The sequence below is a fragment of the Rhinatrema bivittatum genome, chromosome 17 (assembly GCF_901001135.1).
Source record: "Rhinatrema bivittatum chromosome 17, aRhiBiv1.1, whole genome shotgun sequence".
In the NCBI taxonomy this organism is placed as follows: domain Eukaryota; kingdom Metazoa; phylum Chordata; class Amphibia; order Gymnophiona; family Rhinatrematidae; genus Rhinatrema; species Rhinatrema bivittatum.
In genome coordinates, this window is record NC_042631.1 from 51454473 (window position 1) to 51475464 (window position 20992).

Here is a 20992-nt window from a genome sequence, read left to right on the forward strand (position 1 = left end):
CGGTGGAGAAATCTAAAGATTCTTTGGGAGCTAAGAAATGAGCTAGGTCCAAGCAAAAGAGGAAGCGTGATAGGTCCAGTCCATTTGAGTCTTCATCTTCTTCATCTTCTTCTAGTTCTTCGGGTGCTTCATCTTTGGCTGGTACAGGGATAAGGGATAAGGGCGCTGATAGAGCAAGCCCTGCATTAGTGACCGTTTCAGAATTGTGGGAGAATGTGCCCAGGTCCTTTAGGAAGAAGATTAAGCATAGGAAGTATATTGATATTTTTCAGCTTTTGGAGAGTCACAGAGGGAAGAGGAAGGAGAAAAAGAAAAAAGGAGGTGTTGAGCGTTTCTTGGGGATTCAGAAAAATGTGTTGCGCAATATTCTCAATTGGATATGTTCTTTTCTTCGGTTGGCGAGTGTTATAGGTCATTACGACTCCTCGCAACATGGGACATTATTGGCGTACGCGGATGCGATTCTGGCTGCCAGTAAGGAGTATGAAGGTAGGTCCTGGCTTAATTATGTGTGCTAACTATGGAGCAAGTCACCTGGCTACCAAATGCATTAAGAGAATGGGAGATGGAACCACGGGTGTGTCCTCTACCAAAGGTCCTTCTAAATGAGGCTCTTGAACATGCGCCTACTCCAATTCAGGTAAAAGCATTATTGCTTTGACTTGAGGTTTACCCGAAAGTTGAGACAGCAATTCTATTGTGTCGGGGGTTTGAGTTCACTTTTCGTATTTCCTTTTCTGGGCATATATCGGAAGGGGGTGGTGATAATTGTCCTTCTGTAAGGAAGAAGATTAATGTGGTCAAGGATAAGCTTCAGTGTGAGATTGACTTGGGCAGAATTGTGGGACCTTTTGTAGATCCCCTGTTTCAGGATATGGTGCTGTCGCCCCTGGCCATGATTCCAAAAAAGGAACCCGGAAAATATAGATTGATTCATAATTTGTCTTTTCCCATTAATGATTTTATTAAGAACATGCCATCCTGGGTCAGACCAAGGGTCCATCAAGCCCAGCATCCTGTTTCCAACAGTGGCCAATCCAGGCCATAAGAACCTGGCAAGTACCCTAAGTCTATCCCATGCTACTGTTGCTAATAATAGCAGTGGCTATTCTCTAAGGGGCGGATTTTAAGAGCCCTGCTCGCCTAAATCCGCCCAAATCCGGGCGGATTTAGGCGAGCAGGGCCCTGCGCGCCGGTGAGCCTATTTTACATAGGCTCACCGGCATGCGCAGACCCCGGGACTCGCGTAAGTCCCGGGGTTCTCCGAGGGGGGTGTGTCGGGGGCGGGCCCGGTCGTCGCGGCGTTTAGGGGGCGTGTCGGCAGCGTTTTGGGGGCGGGTCCGGGGGCGTGGTTATGGCCCGGGGCGGTCCGGGGGCGTGGCCGCACCCTCCGTACCCGCCCCCAGGCCGCGTCCCAGCGCGCAACCGGCCCGCTGGCGCGCGGGGATTTACGTCTCCCTCCGGGAGGCGTAAATCCCCCGACAAAGGTAAGGGGGGGTTTAGACAGGGCCAGGCGGGTGGGTTAGGTAGGGGAAGGGAGGGGAAGGTGGGGGGATGCGGAGGGAACGGGGGTAGGCTGCGCGGCTCGGCGCGCGCCGGCTATACGTAATTGATAGCCTTGCGCACGCCGATCCAGGATTTTAGTGGATACGCGCGGCTCCGCGCGTATCTACTAAAATCCCGCGTACTTTTGTTTGCGCCTGGAGCGCCAACAAAAGTACGCCAACGCGCCTTGTTTGAAAATCTACCCCTAAGTCAACTTAATTAATAGCAGGTAATGGACTTCTCCTCCAAGAACTTATCCAATCCTTTTTTAAACACAGCTACACTAACTGCACTAACCACATCCTCTGGAAACAAATTCCAGACCTTTGCATTGTGCGCTATGCATCATTTGATTCGGCGGTTTGAATGGTTCAACATAATGGTTGTGGGGATTTGATGGCCAAGATTGACATCAAGTTGGCTTTTAGGCTTTTACTAGTTCACCTGGACAGTTTTCATCTGCTAGGTTTTCGATTCAACGAGTCATTTTATTTTGACAAATGTATGCCAATGGGGTGCTCTATACCATGTGCATATTTCAAGGCTTTTAGTACCTTTGTACACTGGGTGGATGAACAGTATTCGGGGTCAAGGAATATCATTTATTATTTGGATGATTTTTTATTCATGGGGAAGAATGATTCAGATGGTTATGCTAATCTTCTGAGATGTTTCCAGGAAGTCTCTACCAATTTTGGTATTCTTCTGGCGAACGAAAAAACAGAGGGTCCTTGTACGTGGTTAATATTTCTCGGGATCTAGTTAGAGTCTGTTGACATGATCTCACATTTGCCTGCTGACAAGGTTGAAAGTATGTGAGGGGTGGTGGAGTTAGCATTGATTCAACCAAAGTTGACCTTGCAGCAGTTATAATCGTTAGTGGGCAATTTAAATTTGCCTGCAGAGTTATCCCCATGGATAGGGTTTTTCTTCGTAGGCTATCGTTTGCAATATCTGGAATTAGCAAGAGCTATTAACATATCTGCATCATATCTGGGATGTGTAAGGATTTGCGTATTTAGGATTGGGTTTTGTCTGAGTTTAATGGCTCTTTGCTCTGGCAATCCAACTTTATCTAGTCAGAATCTAGATTTATATACCAATGCTGCAGGATCCCTTGATTTTGGTGCCTATTGTCAAGGTTCATGGTGCGTGGCTGCTTGGCCTGAGGACTGGATATCATCCGGTATTACTAAAAACATTACCTTCTTGAACTATTTCCAATTGTGGTTGCTGTCTTTTTATGGAGTTTGCGGGACAAGAAAGTTGTTTTCTGGTGTGAAAATAAAGGCGTAGTCGAGGTTATTAACAAAAGGTTGGAAAAATGCATGATGATCTGTGATCTATTGCGTGAGTTTGTACTTTTATTTATTTTATTTATTTGTTATTTTTATTATACCGAGTTTCATGATAGGAATCACATCAACCCGGTTTACAATTAACAATGTGAGTAAAGGCAGAGAGTAACAAAGTAAAGAACATTTCCCAATACAAGAACAAATATAGTATGAAACTTAACAAATATTATAACAATATTTTGGATGTGAGAAAGTTACAAAAAACATGGAAAAATAACTTGGATATGAAAGGAGAAGAATTGTAGAACGACTATAAGCATTTTAACCAGCTGTATCAATTAATAAATATGTATAATATTATAAAATGTAGATGTGTAGCAAAATGATTAGATAAGATATTGTTGTGAAGTATAATAAAATGTTGCTGTGACTGCGTGTGAAGTTAGTGGGATTTTTTTTTTTTTTTTTTTTTTTACAGTTCCTAACTTTTGTGTTTATGCTGATGATGAGTGGGGAATTTAATCCAGATCTGGGAAAGCTTTTTTAAAAAGCCAAGTTTTTAGTCTTTTCCTAAAAGTTGGAGCGCATGGTTCTTGTCTTAAGTCCGGTGGGATGGAGTTCCAAAGGATTGGACCTGCTGATGAGAGAGCTCTTGAGCTGTAGGATTTATGATGGTAGGTTTTGGCATGTGGAACCTGTAGTGATTCTTTGTAGTGTTCCCTGATGGGTCTGTCTGATGTGTGTTTTTTAAAAGGGATTTGTAGGTCCAGTTGAGTGTGTTGATGGATGTTCTTGTAGATAATCATGATGGTTTTATACATAATTCTGAAGTGGATCGGTAACCAATGAAGGTCTTTGAGGATGGGGGAGATGTGGTCGATTTTCCTGGAGTTTGTGAGGATTCTGGCTGCTGTGTTCTGTACCATTTGTAGAGGCTTGGTGTAGGAAGCTGGGAGGCCTAGTAGAAGAGAATTGCAATAATCTAGTTTGGAGAAGATTATTGCTTGCAGGATTGATCTAAAGTCATGCGCATGGAAAAGTGGCTTTATTCTTTTCAGGATATGTAATTTGTGGAAGCAGTCTTTGGTAGTTCTGTTGATGAATGGTTTGAGGCTAAGATGATTATCTAAGAAGGCTCCTAGATCTCTTACATGGGTGGTTTGTAGGAGTGTTGGAGGCTTTGAAAGTGTATTGTTGTTTTCAGGTGCTATAAGGAGATATTCCGTTTTCGACGCATTGAGGACTAGGTTTAGGCTGTTGAGGAGGTGTTTGATTTCTAGTAAGCAATTGTCCCAGTATTCCATTGTTATCGAGATTGATTCTTTTAAAGGGATCACAATCTGTACGTCGTCAGCGAAGAGGAAGTGTTTCAGGTTTAATTTTGTGAGTAATTGACAAAGTGGTAGAAGGTATATATTAAATAGAGTGGGTGACAGGGAAGAACCTTGTGGCACCCCTCTGGTGGAGGGGTGATATTGGGATTCTGTATTATGTATTTTGACCCTGTAACCTCTGTTTTCCAGGAAGGTTTTGAACCATGTTAGTGAAGTAGCTGTCACTCCAATATTTGCCAGTTGTTTTAGCAGGAGGTAATGGTTGACGGTATCAAAGGCCGCCGAGAAGTCAAGGAGGATTAGTAAAAATGCTTTGCCTTTATCGATTCCGGAGAGGAGGAAGTCTGAGAGTGAAAGAAGTAGTGTTTCTGTGCTTGCAGCTTTTCGAAAGCCATATTGGTTTGGAGACAGAATTCCGTGGTCTTCCAAGTAGTTGGAAAGTTGAGTGTTCACCAATTTCTCCATTATTTTGGCTATGAATGGAAGGTTGGAAATAGGGCGGAAGTTGTTGGGATCATTTGGATTTAGATTTGATTTTTTTAGGAGGGGTTTGATTGAAGCTGTTTTTAGCTCATCTGGGTAGATACCCTGGGATAGTGAACAGTTTATAATTTCAGCAAGTGATTTTGATATAATATCAGGAATGAGAAGTAGCATTTTGGAGGGAATTTGATCAAACGGGTGTGATGAAGGTTTCATTTTCTTCAGCACCGATTGTATCTCTGTGACAGTGATGGGTTCGAATGCGTTAAGTTGGATATCTTTGTTAGGGAGAATATATGTGTTATCTTGAGAGCTAGTGGTTAATGGCAATTGATTAAGGAGTTCAGAGATTTTTTTGCTGAAATGAAGAGCCAGTTCGTCTGCTTTGGTCTGAGAAAGTTCGGGTGGTATATCAGGAGTGATGGGTTTAGTGAGATTGGAAACGAAGGCGAATAGAGCTTTCGAATCATTGATGATGTGATGAACCTGACGGGCATAGTAGTCTCTTTTTGTTTTCTGTGTACTGATTTTGTATTGGTGGAGCGTGCGTTTGTAGTCTGACAGTGAGGCCGGAGAGGGGGCTTTACGCCATTTTCTTTCTTTCTGCCGAAGTAGTTTTTTGAGATTTCGCAGTTCATCATTGAACCAGGGTTGTCTTTTGGATGCCTTTGAAGACGGTTTTTTGGTGGTCAGTGGGCAAAGTGTGTTTGCTACTTCTTTTGTTATTTTGGACCATGATTGGATAGCGGAATTAGGTGTAGAAACATCGATGGATGGTAGTTCTGGGGCTATAACTTTGCTGAGGAGTTCAGAGTTACATGTTTTTCTGTAGAGGAAAGCGGGTCTTGAGTCAGGCTTAAAATCTGGTTGTGGTAGGGAAAAACTGGTGGTGATTAAGGAGTGGTCTGACCATGGGACTTGTTGACAGTCAGGTTGATTTGTTTGGGATATGCCAGCATTTGTAAAGAAGAGGTCGAGTGTGTGTCCTCCTTTGTGAGTGGGTTTGTTGATTTGTTGTTTGAAACCCATTGCAGACATTGCGGTGAGTATGTTGCGGTGAGTATGTTGCGTCATACAACATACTTTGTTGTATGACGTTGAATGTAACTGTTTGGGCTCATCAGGTACCAGTGTGGCTAATGGTGTGGCTGATTCTCTCTCTCATTCCAAGTGAGAGCTATTTTGGAAGCTTGCTCCAGAGGCGGATCCGTACACAGCTTCTGTACCTCCTTTCCTATGGAAATTTGGCTCCCGGAAGTGTGGAAACTGTTGCGAGCATCACTAAACCCGGCTACTTGGAAGGGTTATGTGAATGGCGTCAACAAGGTGTTGTCTTTCCTTTCATCCTTGGATTAGGGATGAGGTCCTGTTTCGGATGTTTTATTGTTGCAATTTATGGAGAAATCCAGGGCGGAGGGGTGTTCTAAGGCAGCGATAATAGACAGTTGTTAGGTTTTTCCTTTTTTATGCATGCGCATGGTTGGGGTTTCCCAATGGGCCGTTTTCTGATTTAGTGTTTGATTGAGTGGTCTAGGGATACTGTGTGAGGTGTAGATGGGCATTTGCCCATTATGCACAATATTCTTCTGAAGTTATGGGATAAATTGCAAATATTTGCACATCCCAATATGAATGTTGTCTTTTTCATGTGGCTTTTGTTTTGGTCTTTTTGGGGGAATTTCAAGTTAGTGAGTTGGTGGCCAGAGCATCAAAAGGGGTGGGATCTATCGGTTTGTTAGTTCAGCATGTGACCTTATCTAGTGAGTCGATCATGCTGTACATCCCGAGATCAAAACTGATCAGAATGGAAAAGGGTTTTCTGTGATCCTGCGGGCAGTGCCGGGTCTACGCACATGTCCAGTGGTCAATTTGTTAGTTTTTTCCCAGATTCGGGCTCAGGGGAGCTCTCAGTTTTTAGTTCACGCTGACCTTTGACCACTGACCGAATATCAATTTGAAACGTGTTGCGGTCTAGTTTGTCCGCTATTGGATTAGATATCATCCAGTTCGGGACTCACTCATTAAGGACTGGAGCTGCAATTTTGGCAGCTCATGCAGGCCTGTCCTGGGGGGGGGGGGGGGGGGGAATTCAGAGGATAGGTCGGTGGAAATCCAATGCGTTTGAAGGTTATGCCTGTCCAAGGCCTCTCTGATGTAAGTGCACCGTCTAATTGTTTATTCTTTCTAGGTACTGCAATTTGGGGCATTGTGCATGGATTGTCGGACAGTCCTATATCATGTAGACCTACAAACAAGCATGTCGATGGCCGCATGGGTTTCAGCTGGACTTGACTCAACGAGGTATGATGGTTCACTGGTTGGGGTGCAGTGGGATGCTTTGGGACGAATTGATCCCATGCTTGTGACGGGGTTTGGAGCGGTTTGGTCAAACGTGTATGCTGATCATTCATTTGGGAGGTAATGATTGGGGTAAAATGTCAGGGCACAAATTTATCAGCATGGTTCGCAAAGATTTAATATTAATTTCCATATTGTTACCTGCTGCTGTAATTTGTTGGTCTGACATTATAGCAAAGCCTGCTGAGATGAGTAATTTAAAATGGCGCAGGAGCTGGGCAAAAGCCAATCAACAAATTGGTTCTTGACTGAGTCTTTTGGGGGGTCATCATATTCATAAGAACATAAGAAATTGCCATGCTGGGTCAGACCAAGGGTCTAAACCCAGCATTCTGTTTCCAACAGAGACCAAACCAGGCCACAAGAACCTGGCAAGTACCCAAGTACAGTTTTACATTTAACTTGACAATGCTTATGCTTTTTCCATCTTTAAAATTTTTTGTTTTTAAAAAAATAATAAAAACATATATTGGTGAGGTAAACAGAAAAAGAAAAAAAGAAAAGAAAAAAATCGGTATCCCATAGAAATAGCTTTATGAATAATTTGGGATAAGGGGGCTGAATGGGTATTTTGCAGTACAAAATGGGACAGCCCCTTTGAGTGGAGATTTAAATATAATTATATGCTTTTTCCATGACATGAGTGGTCATGGGATTTGGAGCAGGGATTATTCAAGGATGACAGGGTCCATTTATCTTTTAATGGTTTGGATCTGTTCCTGAACTTACTTTAGGAGGCTTTGGAAGAATTGTTTTGTTAGGAACCTTGGCCACATCTCTGGGGGTCACAGGTTATTTCCAAGCTGGTTTGGGGTTCAGTATTACGCTGAATTGTCTGCTGAATTGACAGTGGTCATGTCTCAACCTATGGGGGACAAGTGGATGCAGTTGTCCCCATATGGCTCCTTGCTGGGCGGTGGCAGGGGTCTACTGGCTTGGCTCCTTGCTGGGAGGTAGCGGGGGTCGTGGAAATGAGCGTGTGTTGGCAGGAACCTGCTGACCAGTGGTAATTATCTTGCTGGCTGGTGGCAGATGGTCACTGGGAGTTCCTTAAGCTTGTATATGGGGGGCTCAGGCACCTGTTTGTACTATGTAATAAAGCTGGGGCCTGTTTGACTCCAATCTGTTATCAGTGTGCTTATTATTGGTACTTTGTAAAAAGGCAGATGCAGGAAGAAGTGTATGTCCTGGCTACCCATATTACACTTCTGAAAACAAAAATCCAAATGATCTAAAGTGCCTTCAATGAGAAGGAAACAATCTAAGCTCGATTCAGGACACTTCCTTAGTCCTTGAAAAGGATAATTTGTAAGTCCTTAGTAAATTTGAATACTATAGAGTCCAATGTTTATCTTTCTTACTGAAGGCACTTTAGTTCATTTGGATTTTTGTTTTCAGAAGTGTTCTGCAGATGCTTCAAGACTGCTTTCATTATTGTGGCTCAATACATGATTCTAGGTAGGGATTGGGGTGAGTGTGGAGTTGAATTTTGACAGTCTTTTAATGTTTGAAATGATATGAGAAACCTTTTTTTGACATTGTTTAATAAAGCTTGCTTTACACATTAGTGGTGTTACTTACCTGATTACAAGATTTATTGAGAGAACACACAATATTTACGTGCTCCTTCCAATTTCCTCTCTCATAGCGATGGTAGTGGTAGCAACATATCTTTTGAGGATGTTGGAGTGTAAGGTTGTAGTCTCTGTTTATAAAAAAAACTTAAAGATCAGGATGGCTCGCCTTGCTCTTCCCAAACTCTTCTTAACAAAAATCCATCGGCATGAACTCTCCCTTTTCCCATCTGACCCTTCATTTTCTCTGTTCAGCTCCTACATTCAGTATTCCCATCCCTCCTCCAGAGATCTCCTGTATTACAATAAAGGTACTGTTAGAATAAGAAAAGTCAGAGGCATGGAGTTAACCATTTCTTACCATGTGCTTCTTCAGTTTTGGGAAAAGTTTGCTTATAATCTGCTCATGATGTGTTTGAAACCTCTGCAGTTTGGGGAATCCAGGGATGAAAAAGCCTTAGAAACAAAAACACAGAGCAGGAAGTAGTCATTCTTTATTTGACAGTTAATGTATTTCTTGCCTGCTGAAAACTTGTATGGTAGTGCCAGCATCCCCCCCCCACACACTTTGTGCCATCACAGAACAGGGACAGTGCGAGCAGAAGCAACACAAGCTTCCCTCACACACACAGTGACACCACAGAACAGGGAGAGCACAGGCAGCAGCAGTGCATGATCCCTTTACACACCCTACCCCATCACAGAACAAGGACAGCAGCAGTACGAGCTTCCATCACATAACACTGCCCTGCCACAGAACAGGGAGAGCACAGGCAGCAGCAGTGCAGGATCCCCTTACACACCCTACCCCATCACAGAACAAGGACAGCAGCAGTACGAGCTTCCATCACATAACACTGCCCTGCCACAGAACAGGGAGAGCACAAGCAGCAGCAGTGCAGGATCCCCTTACACACCCTACCCCATCACAGAACAAGGACAGCAGCAGTACGAGCTTCCATCACATAACACTGCCCTGCCACAGAACAGGGAGAGCACAGGCAGCAGCAGTGCATGATCCCCTTACACACCCTACCCCATCACAGAACAAGGACAGCAGCAGTACGAGCTTCCATCACTCACACACACACACACACACACACACACACACACACACACACACACACACACACACACAGTCTGATGAGAAGGTAAGATGGCTACTAATTCTGGCAGTGAGGAGGGTGCTAAAGGAGGTAGGGAGAAGACACTATATCATTTGAGATTTTTTTTTTTTTTTTTAAGAAATGGAATTGAAAGGAGACGATGCATATGGAAACTGAATTAAGGAAGCTACTGGACAAAAAGAACAGTAAAGCAAAACAAAGAAAAAGTCAAGAACAGCAGGTGAAATATTAAAAATGTAAGTAGTACATGTTGGGCCAGACCATGATCCACTGAGCCCAGCATCCTGTCTCTGACAGTGGCCAGTCCAGGTCAAAAGTGCCCGGCAGATCCCAAATTGTTGATCTATGTCACTCCCAGGGATAAGCATGGACTTTCCCAAGCCTACTTGACTAATAACTGGTCAATAACAATAACTAATAACTAATGACTTCTCCCTCCAGCAACTTGTCCAATCCTCTTTGAAACCCACTATGTTAGCTGCCTTGACCACATCCTCTGGAACAGATTCCATAACTTAATTGTGTGCTGAGTGAAAAAAAACCACTTCCTACGATTAGTTTTAAATCTGTCGGTTACTAATTTCATGTAATGCCCCCCAGTTATATGTTTGAAAAGTAAATAACCATCCCCTATTTACTCGCTCCACCCCACTCAAGATTTTATAAATCTCAATCATATCCCATCTCAGTCATCATTTCTCTAAGCTTAAGAGACCTAATCTGTTTAGCCTCTCTCCATATGGAGATTTTCCATCCCCTTTATCATTTTTGTTGACCTTCTCTATAACAGAACCAAGGAAACAAGACGGTAGACGGTCGAGAAGAGCCAGGAGGCAAGCACAATGGAAAAAGACCGATCTAGTATAATAGAAAGAGACTGATCTCTATAACAGGGCGTTGCTAGGTACCTAAAAGTCCCAGAGCACGAGCCATTGGTTTTTCACACCCATATCATTCTCCCTCCCTCCACCTGTCACATTTTAATATCTAAATTGAAGATACAGAGGTTAATTAGGATAGAAGCCTTCCTATCCTCTATCTCAGCCATGGGTTTTACACAAATTATATCCGGCCCTACCCACAAAGCCGGCCACATCCTAGATTTAATATTTACAAATTCCCACCTCATCACTACTGAAGCTCCCACTTGCACCCCCGTCCCCTGTTTGGACCACTCGCTTATAAAATCTAATTTTGCCATAAATAAAGCTTACTGCCCCAACCAAAAACAAAGCAATATTATACACTACAGGAAACCATGCTCTCAAGAGGAACTAATCCTCTCCCTCATAAATGCCCTTGAGAAACTGGACCTCACTAATGTGGATACAGCCCACTGCTCAGGGAAGAACATTACCAATCACATTGCAGACAAAATCTATCCTATTATCTCCAAAGAAATAAATTCATCTAATACTAAAAAACCTTGGTTCACTGCTGAACTTAAGACACTTAAACAACAATTAAGAACCAAAGAAAAGAAATGGTGCAAGGTCCCTACCCCCACCCTTCTAGCATCCTATAAACACACTCTACACTCCTACAGAACCTCCATACTGAAAACCAAAAAAGACTACTATGCTCAAAAAATCCATAACTACCAATACGACTCTAAAGCCCTCTTCGCTTACATCTCACTCCTCACAAATACAGCTTCCCCCCATCAGATAACGATGCAAAAAACAAATGCAATGAACTAGCAACCTTTTCCATACCAAAATCACCAATCTCATTTCAAAATTCCCCCCTTCCTCCCCTCCTACTTACACCATGCAGAAGAACCCAAACATCGCTCTTGACTCCTTCGAAACTACCTCCGCCTCTGAGATAATAGTACTCCTAAAGAAAATGAAACCCTCTACACATCCAGAGGACTCCATTCCTACAAAATCACTCCTTACTATCCCTGACATTATAGCCAAACCTATATCAGAAATTATTAACTGTTCATTCACCCTAGGACTGGTCCCCTCTGCTCTGAAACAAGCTATCCTCAAACCTATTTTAAAGAAACTGAACCTAGACGTTTCAGACCCCGCTAACTTCAGACCAATATCTAATCTCCCATTCCTAGCTAAACTTATGGAAATGGTGGTCAACTCGCAGCTTATAGATCACCTCGAAAAACACAACCTTTTATACCTATTACAATTCAGCTTCCAGAAGGTCTTCAATACGGAAATCCTCTTAATATCCCTAACTGATGCCATCCTCAAAGGGCTTGACAAGGGCCAATCGTTTATCCTTGCCATGCTAGACATCTCCTCAGCTTTCGACACCATTAGTCATAACATTCTAAATGACCGCCTTTCTGACATTGGTATTTCAGGTACAGCTCTGAGCTGGTTTACATCCTTCCTAAACAACCGTCATTACAAAGTCAAAATTGGCAACCATGAATCCAATCCCATTAATTTAACACATGGGGTCCCCCAAGGCTCTTCCCTCTCCCTGACCCTCTTCAATATTTACCTTTTGCCTCTATGCCAAACTCCTTGCTGACCTTGGGCTTACTCAATATATCTAAGCGGACGATGTTCAGATACTCATCCCTGTCACTAGGGGTGTATAACCTTAAAACCTGGGACAACTGCCTCATTTCAATCAACTGCCTCCTCACCAACCTCAATCTCGCCTTAAACGCATCAAAAACTGAACTACTTTTTATCTCCCCAGCCCGCCACAACTCCCCTCCCTTACCTCATCCCCTCTCCTTCTCTCAACATGTCAGTGATTTAGGTGTCATCCTTGATAATCATCTCAACCTACAAAAATACATCAACAACAAACTGCAGGTACTTAAGAAATTAAGACCCCTACTACATCACAACGACTTCTGGACAGTCCTCCAAGCCACCCTATTTACAAAAATCGACTACTGCAACTCCCTACTTTTGGGCCTTCCCTCAATCTCAATCAAGCCTCTTCAAATGCTGCAAAATGCAGCGGCTAGAATCCTCACCAACTCACGCAGATCGGACCATATCACTCCAATCCTTAGAGAACTCCATTGGTTCCTGATCCCATCTAGAATCCTCCACAAGAGTCTTACAATTATCCACAAAACCCTGCTCAACAAGAATATACATTGGCTTAATGACTCCCTCCATTACCATACCTCCAGCAGACCCACTAGATCCGCTTACAAAGGACCCCTGTCTATACCCTCTCACAAACTTACCCAACACATTTCTCCCAGAGAATGTGCGCTTTCCATAGCTGGACCAACAATATGGAACTCGATGCCACCCGAACTACGCCAAGAACACTGCACAATGACCTTCAAAAAAAAAGCTAAAAACTTGGCTGTTCAAACAAGCCTATACTTAATCCTCCCTTCCCCCTGAATGTCATAGCATTTGTAATAAAGTTATAGTTTCACCTTCTCTCCCTTATTAATCCCTTTCATAGGTCATCCTGACCTTTATTTTCTCTCTCTCCCCACGTTCCCTTGATATCCCTGTTACAAGTAACTTTATTTTTTCCTTCTCTCACGTTTAAGGTTATACACCCCTAGTTACTTGTAAACCGATGTGATATTTATTTTAATGTTGGTATATAAAAGTTTTTAAATAAATAATAAATAAATATAGGCTTAGCTACTCATTCCTTTCCACTTCTTTACACAACCCCCTCAACACCAAGACAGCTCTATTGACTTCACTCTATTTCCAAGACAGCTCTATTGACGTCACATACGGGTCTTCTAAACTATTTGTATATAAGTTGTACTCTTCCAGTTCTTTGTTAATTTTCTCCAAGTTCATCCCCCCTGTTCTATGTAAGACATTATAATCCATTCGTTATATTGTCATTGTTATTGTTGAAATGTGAACCGAAGTGATTAGTAAAATTGTTACCTGAACTGCGGTATATAAAAACTGTTAAATAAATAAATAAATAAATAAACAAACACCACCTCTTGCCTTTTCATCTCCTTACACACCCCCACCTAATCACCCTGTTCCCACTGTCTCCACAATCCTCAGTCAGTCTTTAAGTTCCTATTCCCCAGCTCTCCCACCCAAACCCTAAGTCTCTAGCCTCCCCACTTCTCAATTCACAAGTCCTCACTTCCCCCTCAATCCCTAGGCCCCACTCTACCTCCTACTTGAATTAAAGGGGCCTTTAAAAACAGTATTGAGCCTTGCTGACATGCCATAACTATGTTTCTGAGAACAGCCTCAGTCAGATGGTGCAGAGAAATTGGAAGAGCATAGAAAGGGGTCCACACCAACAAAGCAGTCTAAGTCAGTGATATCAAACAATGATGAACATAAGAACATAAGAAAATGCCATACTGGGTCAGACCAAGGGTCCATCAAGCCCAGCATCCTGTTTCCAACAGTGGCCAATCCAGGTCATAAGAACCTGGCAAGTACCCAAAAACTAATTAAACTTATTGTTTATTCCATCTTTATAAAATTTTAAACAATGCTACAAGAGTTAGAGCTTTTACTTCTATTGCCCCAACTTTGTGGAATGATCTGTCAGAAGAACGTTATGCAAAAAATGGTCTAAATTTTTAGAAAACAGTTAAAAGATCTGTATTTTAATGGAGCATTTGGGTTATAATTGTTTTTATGTGCATTTTGTTTTTGTGGTTTGTTTATTATCTGAATTTCTATTATTATGTTTTATTATGAGTAAATACTATGTTCTCTGCATTGAACTATGTTGAAATTTGTGGATTTTAAATGTTTCTAAAAGAAATAAAAAAATAAAAATAAAGTATATGGTACAATGGCAGTCACTGCTATAGTTTTATTATATTAATTGGAATGTTGGAATAAAATAATCTTATTACCGATGTTCAATCAAATATATACAGCATACTAACTATAACACCACAATTGCCAACTGTTTTGAAAGTTAGTAAAGCCAAGAGAAGCAAGTAGTAACTTTAAACTTTATCAGAGCAGGAAAAGGCTATTGGATCTGGAGTGATGGCAGTACAGTGTTATAGTTCGACTGAATGTCAGAGTGGCACTAGTCTAGGATTTTGTTGCCCATGATAGAGCTAGGCTAACACAGATGACATTCATGATAGCACAGCAATTGAGAGAGAACTGTCAGTGATTCAAGGATGGAAAACCTTGGGACAGTTTGTGAGTTTGAAAAATGTCATAGATAACAGTGGTGCATCAGAGATCACGAGATGTGGTGAGCTGGGAGGAAGTGTTTCTCACCAGCTCCGGGGCCCGCTCCCTCCATCGCATGTCATCATAGCCAGACAACAGCTTAAATCGAGTGGAGACCAGAGCGAAGTCTCAGCACGTATGTCCATCATCCGATACATACAGAAACTTACACCTTTGATGGCATCTAAGGGAGGAAGGAGGGAGAAAGAGAAAACCAAGGCCTCAGACCTGAAGATGGCGGTCGCTGGAGAAGGGGACCCTCCCCACCCTATTCTAACAATCGAGGACATAAAGGAAGCAATTCGGGAGGCTTTGGATGATAAACTCACTCAGATAACAACACAGCTTGGGGAAGTTCCTCTTTTGCCTACTTCCCTGCATTTAAAACTAGCATCAGAAGTATAAAGCAGCCCTGGGTTTCTGTGATAACAGGATATGAATTATATTGATATGACAGGGCAGATTGAATTGGTAGAGGGCTGGCACTCTATGTAAAAGATGGCATAGCATCAAGCATGTTAAAAATTCTGCAGAAAATTAAATTCAATATGGAATCCTTATGGATATAAATTCAATGTGTGAAAGGTAAGAGTATAGCAGTGGGTGTACAGTACTGACCACCTAGCCAAAATGAAGAGAAAGACTGTGAAATAAAAAATCCAAATAAATTTGGTAACAAAATAATAATGAGAGATTTTAATTACATGCTCCTCCCTCCAAGACCGCACTCAGAAAACGCGCCCTCTCCACAGCAGGGCCCACACAATGAAATTCTCTACCACCTGACCTGCGCCTAGAAACCTGCCAAAAGACATTAAAAAAAAAGCTTAAGACTTGGCTCTTCAGCCAAGTGTTTCCCTGAAGAACTGAAGCACGCCATAAGACTCTTTACACCTCACCGCATTATTTAACACAGTTATCGTTGTTGTTACCTTAATGTTATTACTCTTTCTCCACCTCTATCCTTGTTTGTGACTCTCTCTAGAGTTGTTTCTCCAGGTTAAAATCCCCTTGTTTATTGTAATTCCAACTAAAGTTATATGTAAACTGACACGATATGATTTTTCATGAGCATCGTTATATAAAAACTCTTAAATAAAATAAATAATAGTTACGTTTACACATTTAAATTCTTTTGATAATTACCCCCTAAAAGAGCAGTTGCAAGGGTTAAAAGTTTTCATGAAGCTTGGATTGTTTAAAAATACCATTTTGGAAGCTCAATGCTTGTTGTAAAGGTGGTATATAAACAACTTTAAACAAATAAAACAAATAAATAAATAAATAAAATGTATTCTGTGCATTAAAAAAACAGAAGGTCAAAGAAAGACCAAACAACGGCCAGTATGGATTAATGGTGAGGTAAAGGAGGCAGTTAAAACTAAAAGGGCACTGTTCAAAAAATAGAAAGTAGACTCAAATAATGAAAACAGATGTAAAACAGTAGTTAGAAAGGGAAGAAAGACTTTGAGAAAAAGCCTGCCGGTGAAGCAAAAAAAAAAAAAAAAAAAATTTTTCAAGTACATTCAAATCAAAAATCCTGTATAGGAGTAAGTTGGGCTGCTAGATGACCAAGGGATAAAAGGGGTGCTTAGCGAGGACAGGGAAATAGCAGAAAACTGATTTCTTTTCTTCTGACTTTATGGAGGAAGATGTTGGGAACAATATCACACATTAAACATTCTTTAATGATGAAGATTCTGAGCAACTAAAACAAATATCTATAACTAAAGAGTAACAAATCACCAGGACCAAATGGCATCCACTCCAAAGTTCTAAAAGTACAAAAAACATGAAATTGCTAATTTGTTCCAAGTAACCTGTAACCTTTCATTTAAAACAGCCACAATTCCTCAAAACAGGAAGGTGATCAACATGTTGCTGATTTTTAAAAAAGGCTCCAGGGATGATCTGGGAAGCTACAGATTGGTAAACCTGACATTTGTGCAGGGCAAAATGGTAGAAGCCATTCTGAAAAACAAAATCAGTGGCTATAAAGATTAACATGGCTTAATGGGGAAGAGTCAAATTTTAGCAAGGTGAAATCTTGTATTACCAATATTTTAGATTTTCTTTGAAGGTGTATATAAACATGTAGATAAAGGTGAACTGGTTGATATGGTGTTCTTGGACTTTCAGAAGGGATTTGATAAAAGTCCTCCTGAAGAAACTCTTCAGGAAATTACAGTCATGGGATAGGAGGCAGTGTTCTATTGTGGCTTGGTAACGGGTTAAAAGGTGGAAGCAAAGGAAAAGACTAAATAGTCAGTTTTCCAAATGGAGGAAGGTTGTTAGTGGAGTACCGCAGGGATCAGTACTTAACATATTCATAAAAGATCTGAAAAGGGAACATGAGTGAGGATCAAATTTGCAGATGAAATGAAATTATTCAAAGTTGTTAAAACAGCAGTAGATTGGGAGGAAATACAGAGGGACCTTGTGAGTCTAAGAGACTGGGCAACTGAATGGCAGATGAAATTTAATGTGGAAAAGTAGAAAGCAGAGTTGCTTACCTGTAACAGGTGTTCTCCCAGGACAGCAAGATGTTAGCCCTCACAGATGGGTGACATCATCAGATGGAGCCAGGCATGGAATACTTTTGACAAAGTTTCTAGAAACTTTGACTGGCACACTGAGCATGCCCAGCATGCCACTACCCCATAGCCACACAGGGTCCCCCTTCAGTCTCGATTCAAAGCAGAAAAGAACGAGCAAAAAAATAAAATAAAACGCAGACAAACCCAACTTCACAGGGTGGCGGGTGGGTTTCCTGAGGACTACCATCCTGTTGTCCTGGGAGAACACCTGTTACAGGTGAGCAATTCTGCTTTCTCCCAGGAAAAGCAGGATGGTAGTCTTCACAGATGGGTGAATACCAAGCTGCAGGCTGCCCCCGGAACACACTGGGCCAACTGGCACCCAATAAAGTGCAACAGGCTCAACAACAGGGGTGCTGTTGACAACAATGGGGCAGGCTGAACCTCATACTGGGCCCTAGGTAGGGAGAGTTGAGTTCTCATACTGGGAATAGGTTACGGAGGACAGACTGGCCAAAGACGCTGTCCCGTTGGCCATCCTTGTCCAGACAGTAATGGGCTGCGAAGGTGTGGAAGGAACTCCACATTGTAGCCTTACAGATTTCGGCAATAGGGACTGCCTGGAAGTGTGCTACTGATGCTGCCATGGCCCTTACTAAATGCATTGTCACTCGGCCACAGAGCGGAAGGCCCGCTTGCTCATAACAGAAAGCGATACAGTCCACCAACCAATTGGACAGGATCTGCTTGCCCACCGCAACTCCAAGTCTATTCTTGTCAAAGGAGACAAAGAGTTGGGTGGACTGTCTCTGGGCTGCAGTGTGCTCTAGATAAAAAGCGAGAGCACACTTGCAGTCCAAGGTGTGCAGAGCCCGCTCACCTGGGTGAGGTCGGTCTTGGGGAAAAAGGTGGGCAACACGATGGACTGATTCAGGTGGAAATCAGTCACCACATTAGGCAGGAACTTAGGGTGACTGTGCAACACCACCCTGTCATGGAAGAACCTTGTGTAAGGCGGATAGGTCACTGGAGCCTGCAGCTCACTGACTCTGAGAGCAGAAGTAATTGCCACTAGGAAGATGACCTTCCAGGTGAGGTGCTTCAACTCACAGAAGCGCAGGGGCTCAAATGGAGGTCACATGAGCCATGCCAGCACTATGGTGAGGTCCCAGGCCAGAACAGGACGACATAGTGGAGGCTTTAGTTGAAATAAGCCTCTCATGAAGCCCACTAAGGGCTGCACCGAGATCGGAGTGTCCGCGGAGGAAGGCACTGATGGCACTCAGATGTACCAGAATTGAGGTAGTCTGTAGCCCAGACTCCAAGGGGCACCAGAAGTAGTCCAAAAGCCTAGGTGTGGGGCAAGTGAAAGGGTCAAGACCCCGTTGCACACACCAGGACGAGAACCTCCTCCACTTTGCTTGGTAGGACTTCCACATGGAAGGCTTACGTGAAGCTATCAGGACTTGTGAGACATTGTCCGAAAGGTTGAGGGACTGCAGCACTAGCCTTTCAACATCCAAGCCATGAGGGCCAATGACTGGAGGTTCGGGTGGCGCAGTCTGCTCTGATCCTGTATGATGAGGTCGGGTGAAGTGGCCAGGCAGATGGGCTCTTGAACAGACAGGTTGCGGAGGATCGGAAAGCAGACCTGCTGCGGCCAGTGTGGGGCTATGAGGATCACGGATCCTCGGTCCTGTTGTAGCTTCACGAGAGTCTTGCCTATGAGTGGAATTGGAGGATATGCATATAGGAGACCCGCACTCCAGGAGTGGGCGAAGGCATCCATGGCTGGTCCCTTTCCCTCCCTGCACAGGGAGCAGAAGTGGTCCGTCTTGTGGCTCTGTGAGGACATGAAGAGATCCACGTCCGCCTGACCCCAATGGTGGAAGATCTTGTCCGCCACAGAGGAATTCAAGGACCACTCGTGGGGGTGGAATGTCCGACTGAGGCGGTCCATCCTTTGTACCTGCCAGGTAGATCGTGTGCAGGAGTATGGAACGTGACAGGGCTCAGGTCCAAATTTGCACTGCCTCTAGGTAGAGGAGATAAGAGACTGTGCCCCCCTGTTTGTTCACATACCATAGGGCCACTTGGTTGCTCGTCTGGATCAAGAAGACCCTGTTGGACAGGCAGTCCTGGAACATGTAGAGCGCACACCACATCGCTCTGAGTTCCAGAAAATTTATCTGGCATCTCGCCTCGGGTTTCAACCACACCCCTTGCATGCAGAGGCTGTTGACATGGGCCCCCCAACCTAGGTTGGATGCATCCATGGTCAGGATCACCTGAGCAGCCGGGGGTTGAAAAGGAAGTCCTTTGCTCAGGTTGGATTCCTGCGCCCACCAGGCGAGGGACAGTTGAAGTGGTTTGGTTATCTGGACCAGTGTAGAGCATTTTTGAGGCTTGGTGCTACTGAGACCGCAGATTCCACTGCATAACCCTCAAGGGCCATTGGGGTGACGTGCACCGATGATGCCATGTGACCCAGCAACTTCAGGAGCAGGCAGGCTGAGTGTTGTGTCCGTCGGTTCCCAACGCCCTCTCTCCGCCCTCCTTACCTCTTTGGCGCCTCCCTCTTCATCCATGGGAAGATTGGCTGCCACGGCGTTCTTCTGCCGAAGTCCTCCGGCGTCCCCGGACCGGCTGGACACTGCAAACCGCCATGTTTCCTGGAGGCCTAGGGGTCCACGCGCGGTGCAGCCCCGACTGAAGTACTGGTGATGGCGCGAACCTTGGAGGCGTCCCCCAAAGATGACGTCACCCACGACGGATATATAAGGTCTTAGAATTTGCTAACACATCAAGTTAGCAAAGGTTACACTACCTAAGCTACTCTGCCTCCTCGGACTTACTAGGGGTACCCGCTCCTCGGGGGCCTCGCTCTCTCCTTTCTTTTTCAGGTGACAGTCTGGAACCGGTACTCGCTCTTCGAGGGCCCTAGTTCCCAGACTTACTCAGTACTCTCTTCTGCCTGGAAGTCATCACTGCCGACTACATCAGTGAGTTATCATCGCTCTCTCAGAGCTTTCTCTGGAACCAGGTACTCACTCCTCGAGGGCCTATACATTCCAGCTCCTGGGCTTCTATGAGACATTGTGTGAGTGTTACCATCTGGTTCAGTACATGAACTCTGCATACCCTGCCTACTCACTATATTTCAGTTTCTCTACAGCCCAGCCTCCAGGGATCGCTGTTCCAGTATCTGAGGGACTACAGCCCAACCGGGCATTCCAGCTCACTACTGCCACTTCTGGTGGTTCAGTATACTGTCTAATAAAAGAACTAGTGTGTATCTGTCTCCATACTCTGAGCCTGACCGGTGGTCCCTCTCGGGATCTTCCCCCGGGGGTGTGGTCATCTGCCACCGGTCCAAGGATCCACCCACAACTCTCCTAAATAACAACACTGAGGCCGTCTGCGGCAACAAATGGACCTGGCTAACCCAGCCAGGGTGGCTATGCGATCATTGGGAAGGAACACCTTGGCCATGGTGTCCAGATCTGCCCCGTTGAAACTGAGCTGCTGGGACGGTGTTAGTTGGGATTTCGGGAAATTGATGAGGAACCCCAGTGATTGGAGGAGCTCCACTGTT

The 20992-nt window shown here is 43.8% G+C and overlaps 1 protein-coding gene across 2 annotated transcripts in view; it reads right to left on the reverse strand.

The window, feature by feature from the left end:
• Positions 1-20992, reverse strand: part of LOC115079276 (USP6 N-terminal-like protein) — a 459663-nt gene that overhangs the window by 64528 nt on the left and 374143 nt on the right. For both annotated transcript variants that reach the window (XM_029582658.1, XM_029582659.1), the window contains one exon: positions 8954-9048. In XM_029582658.1, coding sequence (XP_029438518.1) covers positions 8954-9048 — 95 coding nt within the window. The remainder of the gene's footprint in view (positions 1-8953; positions 9049-20992) is intronic.